Source organism: Dermacentor variabilis, chromosome 3 (assembly GCF_050947875.1).
Source record: "Dermacentor variabilis isolate Ectoservices chromosome 3, ASM5094787v1, whole genome shotgun sequence".
Lineage (NCBI taxonomy): Eukaryota > Metazoa > Arthropoda > Arachnida > Ixodida > Ixodidae > Dermacentor > Dermacentor variabilis.
Window position 1 is genome coordinate 18,594,201 of NC_134570.1, and position 15,349 is coordinate 18,609,549.

Consider the following 15,349-nt stretch of genomic DNA (forward strand, 5'->3'; position numbering starts at 1 on the left):
GAGAAAGGCAGAGTGATTGCAAGGCCCTAAATCATTTCAAGCGACTCAGCGGATTCTACTTAAGTACCGGGAAAGTTTCTTGGAGCAAATGCCGAGGTGAAAGTATGGGTTATGGTAGCAACATTATATGGACAACATCTTCCTAAAAGAAAACAAAAAGTGGTCTCCAATCCACACTGTGAAGGTGGTTGGACAGCGAAGCTGTAAACGACAACTAGAACGATTACCCATTGCGACGTAGCTTGAAATTATTCCCATGGCGACATTCACACGCAATTTACCTAATCTTTAGCCTAAGACGATTCAACGGGCTGCGACTTGGCTTGTGCCGCTACTTCGTGCGCCTACAAAAAGCGGACCAGACAGAAGAGAAATTCACTTAACCACACTTTCGACGCGCCTCGTATGCACGCTGCTCTTCAGGAGTGGCCTTCCCATAGCACTGCCACAACACATATCAGTTGCTAGGCAGGTTCTTCTTTTGCATACAAAAGTGTAGTTACGTCACTACCTGTTTCGTGTGCTACAGTTGCCGCTTCCCGGCAAGTGCAGCGTACGCAACCGTAATCCCTACTGGGAAACGCTTGCGGCGAACGCTATGCGCGAAGGCTGGCTCTCTGGCTCATTTTTTTCTTTCCCCCGCACGGCAGCCGCCGCCGCCGCCGCCGCGGATGCGCGGAAGCGAGCGCCATCTGCTGGTGCTGCAAGGAACCCAGTGGCGCATGCGGACACGGCAGACCTATTGGGAGGTAGAGCTATACAGCTGTCGCTGTAAAAAAAGGATTATAAGCTTTAAAATTTGGCAGCGTCCTCCGAAGGCCAAAGCATTGAAAGCAACAGCGTGGTTATAGCGTGGTTTCGCGTATAGCGTTCAAGCCCCTTAGACGCTGTTCTAACAATAGAACGGGAGCGACACGTTGGCGCGACGCAGCACGCCTCGACAGCGCCTCGCCAGGCGTCTCACAACGCTGGCGTCACCTAGCGTTACCTCTTGCACCATCGATGTGCGACGCCTGCAAGGACACTGGCACCGCACATCGACGGTGCACGAGATGAGGCCGAAGGAAAACCGTTGGTGTTTGCGGCTTATGCGGCAAGAGAGCGCGGTGCTACGCTTCATCATCATCATCATCAGCCTGGTTACGCCCACTGCAGGGTAAAGGTCTCTCCCATACTTTTCCAACTACCCCGGTCATGTACTAATTGTGGCCATGTTGTCCCTGAAAATTTCTTAATCTCATCCGCCCACCTAACTTTCTGCCGCCCTCTGCTACGCTTCCCTTCCCTTGGAATCCATTCCGTAACTCTTAATGACCATCGGTTATCTTCCCTCCTCATTACGTGTCCTGCCCATGCCCATTTCTTTTTCTTGGGCATGGTGCTATGCTTGACACGTTTTTATTTGTCCTTACCGAGGCGCAGTTAGAACGCAAGCGAGAACTTGCGCTAACAAGGAACCGCGCGAATAACACTTCCGATAGCGACAGCGAGGGTGACGTGGCGTCGCGGCAATGCCCTCTCCCCTCGCGCAACACCTGGCGCGCTATCGCCGCGGAAGGTGTTCCCTTTCACCCGCTTTGCTACCCCATAGCCGAGGTGCGGTCGTGACTTGGCGGCGCAGCTAAAATAATGGAGATTTACCTGCCATTTCGTTGCTCCAGACGGCAGACGCCGGCTTGTTCGCTCAATGGGTCATTTAACACTTTCGCTTCAAAATTAAGTTTTGTACATCAGGTATTTGTCGGCCGTCGCCTGCTCAAGCTGCGCCGCTTCCTCCGCAGCACAAGATCGTACGTGGCGTTGCTGAAGTTTTGCTGACAGTAGAGTTATTGGATATGGCCCCCGCGAGTGGGAGCCATGTACAGTAACTCTATCTGACGGGCACCACAGTGCGCGTGTGCGCGTTCCGGTGCGTCTGTCGTATTGTGCGTAATATTTCTGCACACACAGAGCGTGCGCAGCGTGAACGGGTTTTTTGTGGGTCTCGCAGCTGTGGAATTTGCGGGAGACGCGTTTCACTAGCATTTTGCTGGAAATGAACGCGAAACAGCGACGTCGGTGTGCATTAATTGACGCGGTGATAGTCTGGGCGCGTTTTTATTTGGTCTTACTGAGGTGCAGTTAGAACGCAGGCGAGAACTTGCGCGGACAACGAACGCGCCGATGACGCAGGCTTCCGACAGCGACAGCGAGGGTGACGTGGCGTCGCAGCGAGTGGTAAAAATGCCCTGCACAAGTTACCGCGACCCGCCGTGGTTGCTTGGTGGATTTGGTATTGCGCTGTTAAGAGGAAGCTATATCTCGGGTCCAACTACAAATTCAAATACATGTAAAACGCAAAAACGCTTTTCTGAGGTAACCCCAGGACCAAGTTTAATTAAACTTGTTGCATTTGAGAGATAAAGGTAAATTCTAGTGACTGTTGGAAGCGGTATTTCGATTTAGGGCCTCAACTTTGTAAAAAAGAATGTTTCGAAAATTCGAAACTTCGAAAAAGGGCGAAGCAGAGTTTAAAAGTTAATACATCTGCATCAAGAACAGATATCGCGGTTCTGTAAACGGCATCCATCAGATCATTTAAAGCGGACAAAATTGATGTGTCAGTTTATATCTTACTAGAATTCATTACGTTGTGTATAAGGGTTCTGCAAGATCTGTGTTCTCATATTACTAAATATTTTTAGATTCATGTAAAATATATCAGTTTTGTTCCGCGTTAGATGTACTGTTAGGTGCAATTCGCAGAATTGTGATGTCATTTTTCAGTGCTGGGTTACAGAGTTGTAAACTTGATAGCGTCGTTTTCTGAAAATTTGCGATTTTTGCAATTATTAATAAAACATTTACGACCTAAATCAAAAATTCGAAACCAACAGACACTATGTTTTTTTTTTCTTTTAAGTGCACTAAACGTCGTCAGATTTGGTGCAGTGGTTGCCGAGCAAAACGAATTCGCCTTTTACATGTATTTAGATAGGAACACCCGAGCTATAATGCTACCTCTTAAGCACGAGGTCGGGGGATCGAAACCCGGCCACGGTGGCCTCATTTCGATGGGGGCGAAATGCAATAACACCCGTGTACTTCAATTTAGGTGCACTATAACGAACCCCAGGTGGTCAAAATTAATCCGAGGTCCCCCACTACGTCGTGCCTCATAAGATCATGGTTTCGTCACGTAAAACACCATAATTTAATTAATTTTAACCCGTTACCGCAAGAAGAGCAGCTTCGGCAAGCCTTTTTATGTGCCAGCCTCTTAGTTAGTTTAGCGCGTTTAGCGTTTGAAACCAAATTGACGCTGCGCGCCGTTTGATGACTTATCTCTTCCTTTTCCCCTTTAAAACCACTCACACACAGCGGAGTGTCGCGGCCGCCGTAGCGTCCGCAGTTCGAGCCGTTGAAGAAAGAGCGGCAGCACTGCGGAGTGGATATTGTTACGGTTGAGGTGTAACACCCCGGGCGAAAAGGATGCTCAAAGACCATGCCTAGCCGAAACGGAGGATGGAATCCTAATTTACTATGGTTGTCTCGCGGGGTTGCCGGTCTGGCGGGCGCCCCGCAGTGGACAGGCCCCTTTGTGTGTGTGCGACCAAGGGGAGAACTTTCCGCGAACTGTCCAACTCTAGGGGAGAACGCTTTCCGCGCACCAGACAGGACCCCCGGGTTGCCGCCAGCGGAGGCAAGTTAGGGAAAACAACGCCCAGAAAAGTGGGAGTAGCCTAAAAGCAACGAGGGGAACTTAGCACATGTCACGTGACGTCGACGTGAGCAAGAACCCACCTACGATTTTAATGGGCCTATTTAAGGGGCCCCGCAATGTACTTTTCACTCCATTAATTCTCTTGTTCTTATCCTTCACCAACCATTGAATAAACAGTACAAGTTTCGCACTAGAAACCGTCTCGTCCCTGCCTGATCGGCATGGTCTACCGGACGCCTGCAGACCACCGACAACACCACGCTACCCAATAGTAACGCCGGTCGAGGTTGCAGAAGCAGGCGTCGCAACAATATGAAAGGCGATTTTTGAATGCCACCAACTCCGCTTTTACTTAATGCAATGAAATACTTTTTACTGCAACCTATTTCTAAGATTGTGTCCTTTCATTTGCAATAATTTACACGACAACGATAGAAAGTGTTGCAAGGCCCCTTTAAGAAAGGCTTTCTTTTAGGATAACGTAATATTTGGTAACCTTGCGCTCGATAGTGTTTGAAGTTGTGAGTGTTTGGTTGAGAGCTATGTATTTCAATAACTATATCACGGCAGTAGCGTTAAATCTACAGAGTAGTGCTAGCGTGCCACGCAGATGGACTAAAAAGCTGCATATCATTAAGACCCACCGCTTTGCTGATGCTTCGCCCAGGACCTGGTGTTGCGATCACTGGCATTCAATGCGCCACAGCGACAAGGCAAATTTCTCCACGTGTGCTCGAAGAATCCTCACGTGTCGAATATCAAAGCTGAACCAGTTGCAAGGGGGAATATAAGCGAATTATCAGTCTGCCCATTGTAAATGACACAGACGCTTCGTAAAGGGTGTTTGCCTCAGTGCAAGTGCATTTATAAGAGGAGGCGTGTCCGGATCTCAGCTGTCGCAAGTACACTTCCACCGCTCGTAAACGCATCTCGCAGTGTTTCTTTTTCTTACTGAATAACGTTATACATAGGTAACCTTACAGAAAGTAATTAATGTCGTTGCCATACATACCGACCGCCAAGGGTTTCCTTTGTCAAGCTAACCCAATCAGGAACACCAAGTTAATTTTTCAATTTTTCTTGCAGAATATTACCGACCGAGTACACTGTAGCTGCTCGGAGGTACCGATAACTGTGTAGGATATTATTATTTTTTCTTTTCGGCAATACACGAGCTCCTCAGGGCACGTATGTCTTCATTTTCTAGTGAATTCATACCAGCATACGTATAAGTAACATGCTGAACTAGTTCGTTCAATCGTGCTTTGCGTTTCGTTAATCCTTTTGCTGCGTTTTTGCTAGTCATTCCGGACGATCGCTGGCAAGACAAGGCAATTTAATACTCTGGCCTATAAACGAGTCACCTCCAAGGCGCGGTCACAGTCACCATTCCGTAGTTAGTCAGGGCCCGTGTTCGCAGGTCAGTTCGTAGGCTACACCGCTTTGCAGGAAGAAACGCAATTCAGAAACAGATTAAGAAGTTCTTTGTTGGCGTCGAGGTCTTGCGAACGAGAATATGTGGGCTCGACATCAGTTAATTGAGAAGATATCATGTGGATATTATCTTTATGTAACTATAATCGTCGATTGTTTACACACTAAAGACCAAAACACCTCTTAATTGTGTCAAAACGAAGAATTCTTTAGCTTTGAGCATCAAATGGCGCAGACGTGCTGTGTTAGCAGCGCACGAAAAAAAGAAGGCCGAACGTATACGTGAATGCAAGCCATTGCCAGCAGGGCGTGAGTTAAATTCCAGTGTGTCTCGGGACCAGCTCAACGGCGCTCTAAATGCAAGAATGCAGCAAGAAGCTGGGCAGTGTTAATGCATGTGCTCTGCACTACAGGCGCTGTATCGAGGTGAAATTTTTGTGCTCAATTGATCTTCCGTTTCGATGACGTGTGAAAGAGCATGTGCATGTCTCTTCTCTCCTTCGTCTTCCTATCTACGACGCCTATTGCCAAACACAATCTAAGTTTCGTTATCTACAGTATAATGAACGTGACGCACATTGGCAAACGGCTCACCATAAATGCCTCCTTGATGCCTCCGTTGTCCGCAATGTTCTCGCCCTGTGTGTTGACGCCATTCACCTGGAAAAAAACGCAGCGAACGATTCAGCCAAGCGGTATGCGACGTGCTGGCGAACGCCATACAGTCTCACATAACAGCGCTCACAAGAGGCACTAAAGTTGCAGACTGACATGATAAGGCGACGTGCCCTTCCGCCCATCTGGAAGGGACACGGTCCAACAAATCGCTCATAAACTATAGTGCAAGCTGAGTAAGCAAGAAAAGATTTAGCGCAAAGCTATTCCCCCCACCTTCATGGTGCCCTTGGCGACGGTGTAATTTCCGTACTGGTCGATGATGCACTGCGCCCTCTCGCGGAACCGCTGATCCGTCTCGTGCTCCCACCAGTTCACGTTGTTGCCGTCCTTGTCGAACTGGCGCCCTGCACCGGGATGAAGATGTGAGATTTCAGTAAAACTTAAGTGGCTGAAGAGCGATGACGATATTTTTCTCGTTACTTCAGAAAATTAGGATGAACGTTCCCGCGAGAAAAAAAAAAAAAAAAGACTGGAAACGTGCTAAAAGCTACACCATATGATATATTCCGTAGATATAAAATTAACAACATTGGTTCTTTTTCTGATGCTGCAGAAGCTCAAATCATGGAACGAGCTGTTTTCTATTGTAGCGCACAGGATATATATATATATATATATATATATATATATATATATATATATATATATATATATATATATATATGTGTGTGTGTGTGTGTGTGTGTGTGTGTGTGTGTGTGTGTGTGTGTGTGTGTGTGTGTAAGCGAGAAGTCACTACGTGTCACCCCATGCGAGTGCAGGTGACGCGCGAAAATAATCACAGGGGTTTATCGCACACGCTAGTCACAGTGTCGTCTGCTATGCTGTTACACTCGCTGCGACGCGTTTGCCTGACTGCAAACTGCACAACGTGCGGATATAATTAAAGGCACTGATATTGTTAAAGGTCTGGGCGGCTGTAGGTGCAGTGGCATTAGTCAAAGCTCTCTTGAACATTCAGAGTATGCTACGCACAAAGAAGTTTTCCAACTCGTTCACCTGAAACCTCGTTGCGAAGTTTTGTGTCAACATCTTTGAACTGAGATGTTCCGTTCGCAGCTGGAAAATGATGGCGGTATTTGCAGCTGCCTGAACATGCCACCTGTTGATTTGCAAAAAAAAAGCTCGCGACCTCGTCGGTAATTCAGCAACCCATGCTTTTCCTAGTTCCATATCCCAGTCCTGAATTTAATGTCACCGAATGTCCCATGTGCCATATGCTACCTCTACTGCGGGGCAGCCGTTGCTCTGAAGATAAATTCGACACCACCTACTTGCAGTACTAGAAAATCGTGCCAGGAAATCTTGATTGTTTCCTTTTTTCACTAGTGGTAAAAGAGTGGAAATTTAGTTTTACTGCAAATGTTCGCGCTCTTTTCTTTTCTCCCTTTAAATCTACACACAAGGCACAGCGCGGACAAAGATTCCACGCTCCTGGAGGGCTAGCTAGGCATCTATGTCTCGCCATTGTGCTGTTTTAGGAATGGCCGGGAATGATTGCGTTTCTCACTCAGCGCGTGCTTCTATTGGTTCGAGAGCATTGAGCGTCAGTAGCAACCCCCCGTGGGGGCATAGTGACCAGGGCGTTGCGCTGCTTAGCCCGAAGGCGCGGGACTAGATCGCGATGGTCGCATTTAGATGAGGGCGAAATTCAAATGCGCCCCTGCAACGCGTATTCGGTGCACGTTAAAAAACCCCACGTGGTCGATATTAATCCGTAGTCCTCCACGATGGCGTGCCCCATAATCATATCGTAGCTATGGCACGTAAAACCAGATCACTTGTGTGGGTAAGTATCACACCACGCATGCGTGCGCGCATGCGTAACTACGTTGCATCGCTATAGAAATAATGTCATTCCAACAACTTCGTTTATGCGTCCTCTATAACGACTGCAGGTCATTCAGACAGACTTTTTCAGCCAGCGGGAAATCTGGAAACATCAATAAAGAGACTCAATAAATTGTTATGGGTAAAGATTTAAAGAACCATCGCTCACCTCTGTCATCAAAGCCATGCGTTATTTCGTGTCCTATGACGAACCCAATGGCACCGTAGTTCATGTAGCTGCAAGAGCAGTGGAGACCATGTTACATAGTCATCGCGAGCAGGTAACCATCTGGCGTAACAGTGCGAGCCGCCATAAGCTTCAGCCTTCAAGCGATTCGCCAGAAGTTCTTTACAATTCTAAGCAAGTCAGCACGCCAACTTTCTGTGCCGCTATTGAAATGAAACTTTCTGAAAGCGCCTAGCTCTGGAGCAAACCTTCCTCGGAACAGCGTTCGACAAAAAAAAAAAAAAAAAGAAGAGAAAGAGAACACCCGTTCGCCGGCAGCCACTTGAAAAAAAAAAAAAAGAATATAGGCAGCGTTGGCTGCCACAAAGAAGCCAGACTTGGGCGAACCTGCGATATTATCTAAATAAAAAAAGACTTGAAAAGCTTCATTTGTCTGTCATTATTGCTACTTCGTGCTGTTTTTTGTTTGCATTTGAGGCTCGAAATTTCCGACATTACAATTCCTCACTGAGCCACCGAATTCGACAGTCCGCGGGCGGCGACACACGGAGAGTTACCCGAGCACGGAAGCTATGCTTTAGAGGGACGAACAGAGCACGTTTTGCTCGTTTGCTTCGCGACACTTCGGTAAATTTGTCGCTTTGAAGGAATCGATCGCAATGAATCAGCCAGTCAGATTTTTACCGTCCAATAATAACCCACGCATGTTCGTCATTGTCATGGTATCGACACTTTCTGCGCTAGTGTGCCCTTGTAACGGAGTACATGGTCGCATCAAGAGTTGCAAACTATCAAGGAACACCTACAAGCTCATGTAAGCAGAAAAAGGTAGGATGGAAATGATATTGAAAGCGAGCACGCACATTTCCTTAGCGAGTCGGGTAAGTTTGCGGTCTTTCTGACCGTGCAACAACGGGCGCCGAGCCATTTTGTCTAAAAGCAGAACACGCCAAGGCATAGCGCACAAAGTTCAACCAGCTGTTAAAACATATTAGGGTAACTTATGTAACTTAAGCTCGCCACATTTTGCAATCAGTTATAAGTAAGCTGAGTTAGCAGCGTGATGCGGGCTTCATCTTTGCTGGTTTCATATATATTTTAGGGACTCAATTAACATCGTGTAATAATTGAAATATCGCAGTGTCAAGTAAGATTTACAACGGTAGTACAAGACCACTGCATTTGGCAAACGCTGTCCAATGCACAAGAAAAATAACGCTCTCCTTCAAAATAAGGATACCAGAACCAAAGCTATCAAGCCTATGCCAGAACGCTCAGGAGCGCCAACCTTGCAAATGCACGTGTTGCTACGTCTCAACACCTTGCTACGCCTTGCTACGTCTCAACACCACAAAAGACCGCCACCCGACCATTACATGGCACCCCGAGCCAAGGATGAAAGGAGGGCCCCCATCTAATGCTACCAAACGACGACGGCTACCTGGGATTCACAATTAATTAGACGTTTGCCACGAGGCAAACCACGACCCATCCATCGGCGCCTATCCAGAGGTCAACGCAGCGTGGACACCGACTCTAGACGGGTCCACAAAAGGCCACCAACCGCACCATTACCTGACTGCCTGAACTAAGGATGAAAAGGGGACCCTTATCCAATGCTACTAAACAACGACGGCGACCTTCGATTCGCAGGTTGCCTTCCTACCGCATATTCCATACCATCGGGCTTAGAAGGCGGGGTTACTGCGGAGTGTTGCAAGTATGGGCGTGGCATCGCAACGGATTCAACGATCGTGATTTCGTGCTGGACAGTCTTGAGGTTCCCTAGTCGACTCCCCTAGGGAAGACGACCGTATTAAATGCGGATACTTTTCGAGGAGGAGACAAAGGGCCGTCCCTGATGTGAACTCGGACATTTAACTTGTTCCTGCTTGGCGTGGGCTTCCATAAGTGGAGCCGTGTAACTAAGCCAATAAACCCTTATTTCTTCATTATGATAACCTGCTGTAGCCGTCGGTGGGCTTGGTGGATTCCTTGCACGAACGCCACCCTAAGCCGCAACAAACAGGTGGCAGCGGTGGGATCAAGAAGGCAGTCCTCACGATCTGGGACCAACGGATCTGTGTACGTGGCTCCGGGAGACACGAACTTCGAAGATCGATGGAAACTACGGACGGAAGAGCGACTTCTGCGGATCCGGGATCAGCAGACCTCGTCTTCGTCGCTCAGGGAGGCACAACCCTCGCAATAACAGCGTACAGTCTTGGACGACTCGAGTAATCTGGAAGGAAAAGCAGCCAAAGGCAATTCCACCATATGGGATTGGCGGACCTGGGAACATGGCTCCGGGAGACACGACCTTCGCAAGCTCGAGTTTGGGTGAGTGCTTGAGCGACTACGTTTCGCTGGACGATAAGCTGCAATTGAAGTGGGCTTCGATTAGGATGAGCTCATTGATGCCTGCGGAAGGATATGTTGCAAAAAGGAAGATAAGGAGCGCGAGAGGATGGAAAGGAAAGAAAAAGCGGAAGAGAAGAAAGAGAAACACAGGAAGGCAGGTACAGTTCAGTGAAGGCGGGTTTGCTTGCTAAATACAAGCTCTCCGTAAAGGAATTTCGGGAGGAACCGATTTTCTCGACAGAAGTTCAGGCAGACGGTCTGGCGCTGTGTACGACGCGGAACACAGTGCAAAGAAAGACAATGGAGCAGCTAGCTCGTGACGCGTATTTAAGCCGTGGTTACTCGACAGAAATTCAGAGAGAGGAGCAGGCGCTGTATTAGGATGAACTCAGTGCAAAGAGAGACGATGAAACAGCTAGCTCGAGAGGCCTAGTTAAGCCGGAGGCGAAAATCTTTCTGGTTTACCCGACAGAAATTCAAGAAGTTGGTTAGGCCGAGGAGCCGCTAACGGAAAGAAAAGAAAAGCATTCGGAACGGAGCTCCAGAAAGTGCCACGAAAAAGAGGTGTTGCAAATTCAAATTTGCGGCAGAGTGGACAACGCAGCCGAGGAAATCTCAATCCACTAAACCCTATGGGGAGCGCAGAGAAAGATTTAGAAAGGCACGTTGGTCGGTTGGAATGTTTCCAGTAAGAGCGCGTCCGAGTCGTCAGACAAGGTTAAAGACGAAGCGACGTTCGGCGCAGAGGAGGACAAAAGCCCAGGGGAATTGGGTTCCTCCTCGTTTAGTTCTTTTCGAGGTGTAGCCTGTATGAGACGAGAGAACGCGGCGGTCACACGACGCGACGTGGTCATACCAGGCAGTGCATTCAGAGGTTAAAATACCTTGGCGGGCTAGTTGGTTTAAATCCATGATAAAGTCTGTAAGTGTGACTGAACGAAGACGTAGAAAGAAAACAGGTACACAGAGAGAGCACTACTGTCAGCTATAAATTTTATTTGCGCACGCATGGTCGCATGCTGATAGTGTGATAGTGTCAGAGAATCGTAGTGTCAAATAGTGACACTGAGTGATAGTGTCAGAGAATGCAACCTGTCAGAAACATGTAGCGACGTTTTTACAAAAGAACTTAAAGCTCTTGCCAATCGACGACCCATTTTTGGGAACTAAGTCTGAACAAGCGGTGGAATTTTTTTAAAGATTAGCAAAGAAGGAACCTTGCCGCTTTTTCTATTGACGTACAGGACCTGTACTCTGCTCTCCCGCAGAATGACGTGATGAAATGTGTAACTGACTGCACTGACAAGTTTGGAGCAGTTCGATTGCGAAACGTTTCTTGTTTGACTTGCGACAGAATTTTAGAACTTCTTCGTTTTTATGTTAACTCGACTTACGCGACTTGGGAGGGAAATGTCAAACAAAAAGATGGCATATGCATTGGGTCATGTATTGCTCCCTGCTTAAGAGGAAGCTTTAGCTCGGGCCCAACTCCGACGCGGCCTATTCAAATACATGTAAAAACGCAAAAATGTTTTTCCGAGATAACCACTGGATAGATTTTAATGAAATTTGTTGCATTTGAGAGAGAGTTAAATCCTAGTGACTGTTGGAAGCGGAATTTTGATTTAGGGCTTGAATATTGTTTAAAAAAATTTCAAAAATTCGGAAGTTTGAAAAAAAATAGAAGCACGAAGTTTACAAACTAATAGCTCTGCATCAAGAACAGATATCGCAATTATGTAAACGGTATATCATTAGATCATTCAAAGCGGACAAGTTTGAAACGTCATTTTACATCTTACATAAATTTGTTACGTTGTTTACGCGGGTACTGCAAAAGTTGTAATTACATATTAATATATTTCTTGAGGTTCATGTGTAACATATAAATTTTGTCTGCTTTAGATGAGCTATCAGATACAATTCACATAATTAGTTACGGAGTTGTAAACTTGATAGTTTCGTTTTCTGAAAATTTGCGATTTTTGCCAATAATTTTATAAAAAATTGGCGATCTAAATTAAAAATTCGAGACCAGCAGTCACTATATTATAAGTTTTCTTTTAAATGCAACAAACGCCGTCAAATTTGGTGCAGTGGTTGCCGAGGAAAAGGAATTATCCTTTTACATGTATTTAAATAGGAGCACCCGAGCTAAAGCTTCCTCTTAAGTGACTTATATCTAGCTAACCGTGACCACTTTCTCGATGAACGCCTGAAAAATAACACCGACGTCGTGAAAGTGTTTCGATTTGTTGACGATTTTTTAATCATTTTGAATAACTAATCAGACAATTTTGATTGACTGGTTTCAAAAACCGTAACGTCGTTCGCTGAAGTGTTTTCCCCTTTGTCGTTGACGCATGAAGTCCCCATAGGCAATTTCATAAGGTATTTAGACTTGGGTTTATAATTTTCCCTACAAAAGACCTGCTGGGGTTATCAGCCGAGAGGCAATATGCCAGTCCTACCATTTCATTCCGCTCATTCAAAACACGTAAAACGCGCAGTATTAACATCGTGTTTCAATAATTATCTGATGAAGTCATGCGACCACAAAGTGGAAACCAGTTTCAGAGATCACGCCAAGCACTTGGCAGATTCTATTTACCCGATGCGTATGCTCGCCTCTGCCGCGGAGGGCTTGAGCAGGAAGTGTAAAAACGCTTCGAAGGGGAGCAGTACCACTGCTAGAGCAAAGAAAGTTGCTGTGGTACCATACCTTCATAGCATTTCACATAATCTCAGAAGAACAGCGGCAAAGTCGGGGGTGGACGTGGTATTCTCTACCCCTGAGCGTCTACAGAAGCTATGCAAACAGGTTAATGCAGAGAATAGCAAAAGGCACGCATGTTCTACTCGACATCGCTAACAATTTGTAACCTCAACTCGCAAAGTTGTCTATGCCATTCCGCTTTCGTATGGAAGAACGTATGTTCGTCAAACCGGCAGATGCATCAATAAGAGACTAAAAAAGCATCGAGATAACGTCGCTAGGGTAGTCTCGGTTCATTTGGATATTCATTGCCGCATTATTATTCCTGCAAACCCATGTTTGAAAGTACTTCTTTTTTCTATAGGGCTCATAGCAGGATGACAAGGGAGATTGTGGAGGCCTATGAAATTGTGAAATTAGAGGAAAGGTGCGTGAACAAGCTATCAGTGTAGCTATCTGAAAAGGAGATACGATTCCTAGTTTTAGCGTTGTAACCGTTGCAGTATATGGTTTCACCATGCCTTGCACACGTGTATGGTTCAGCGACATGCTCCACTGAATGTTCTTTTTTGCTGTCACATTTGTTTCCGCTTGCACGGTATATATTTATCGATGCGTGCGAAAATAAAATCTATAGTTGAAAGTAGCGCTGTCTCTGTGTATCTGTTTTCATTGTACGTCCTTCAGTCGCGCTTGCACACTCTACCATGCATTCCGAGGGCAATGCCATAAAGGCAGGTGGACAGTACGGAAGATATAATAGCTCTGCAGCGAGGGGAATGACATAGTGCCCTTTGTATTCTCGGGTTGACAAGTTGGACAGAAGCATTCAGACAACGTTTGCCTCGAGTGTGGCTTAAGGAGACGGTTCTTGCGCGCAAAGTTTCGAAACTTTGTGTTTTTTTTAGATATGTCGTTTTTTTCACGCAAATCGGCTTCATTTTTTTTAGATGCACTTGCACCACCAAGTCTAGATTATTTGTTAGAAATATCTAGGGCGCGCTTGGGTAGCAGTTCACTTTTCATAAGTGGTCGCGATATATATATATATATATATATATATATTAGAAAGTGGTAACTAGTACTGACCCTTTGAGGCGTGTCGTGCTCGGACACAAAGAAGCAAAGCGTTTGTGCGTGTCTCGCACGTGTATTCATCAGACGGTCTGGGGAGGGGCAACGAGTTCAGGAAAAATTTTAGGAACGTGTTTTGCACGAATCTCTATCAGTGTTACTGAGATAGGCAACCTATTTCTATCTTGCTGAGAGCTCCTCACGACTAGAAAGGAGCGAGACAGGGAGAGGGGTAGAACATTGTAAAGCGATACGGGGACCATAGCGTCCAGTAGGCGTGTCGCTCTGGCACGCCGACGCGCGTGTGTGCGTGTGCCTGTGTATTCCCAGGGAGGCGGACACAACGAAGCGAGGGCTGGGCCCTCGAGCTGCCGTGTGGCATCAGCCATCACTTCTGGAACGATTCCTGAGGCCGCGACCGAACATCGACGCTTTGGGTAACCTGACATCTGGTCACCCTCAGGTCGAATCTCTTGGCGGTCGAGGTGTTTGCTACGTTTAAACACCACAAAGTACCAATACCCCACCATTACCTGGTAGCCTGAACTAAGCATGAAAGGGCGGCCCCCATCCAATGCTGCCAAACAACGACGGCGACCTGGGATTCACAAATAATTAGACATTTGCCACGAGGCAAACCCCCACTCATCCATCAGCGCCTATGCAGAGGTCAAAGCAGCGTGGACACCGACTCCGGACGGGTCCATAAAAGGCCACCAACCCCACCATTACCTGACAGCCTGAACTAAGGATGAAAGAGGGACCTCCATCCAATGCTATCAAATAACGACGGCGACCTTGGATTCGCAGGTCGCCTTCCTACTGCATATTCCAAACCATCGGGCTTCGGAGGCGGGGTTAATGCGGAGTGTTGCGAGCATGGGCGTGGTATCGCAACGGATCCAACGACTGTGATTCGCAGCTGGACAGATTCCGTAGTCGACTCGCCTATAGGGAATACGACGGTATTAAAAGCGGAGACTTTTCGAGCAGAGAGGACTATTACGTTTAACTTGCTCCTGCGTGGAGTGGGCTTCTGTAACTGGAGCCGCGTAACTAAGCCAATGAAGCTTTTTTCCTTCATTCTTACAACTTGACGTAGACGTCGATGGGCTTGGTAGATTCCTTGCCCCAACGCCACCCTAAGCCGCGACAGTTTGTCTCTGTCACATCGTTGTCTCCTCATTGTGAACGCAGTCTAAATAGTCTGACCATGCCTCTTGGCTTTCTCAGCATTTACCATTTGATTTAAAGAAAGCACAGTTGATACTATTCTTATCTGCGCGGCAACAACTGGGAGAACAATGGCAGCCACCGATGGGATTGGTTTCCGTACACCAATGTGACACATTAGAATGCGCACGTC

The 15,349-nt window shown here is 46.9% G+C and overlaps 1 protein-coding gene across 10 annotated transcripts in view; it reads right to left on the reverse strand.

Moving 5' to 3' along the window:
* Positions 1-15,349, reverse strand: part of Nep2 (M13 family metallopeptidase neprilysin 2) — a 190,306-nt gene that overhangs the window by 12,066 nt on the left and 162,891 nt on the right. For all 10 annotated transcript variants that reach the window (XM_075684366.1, XM_075684367.1, XM_075684371.1 and 7 more), the window contains 3 exons: positions 7,815-7,882; positions 6,029-6,159; positions 5,732-5,797 (listed from right to left, as the gene is read on the reverse strand). In XM_075684366.1, the coding sequence (XP_075540481.1) occupies positions 5,732-5,797; positions 6,029-6,159; positions 7,815-7,882 (265 nt within the window). The remainder of the gene's footprint in view (positions 1-5,731; positions 5,798-6,028; positions 6,160-7,814; positions 7,883-15,349) is intronic.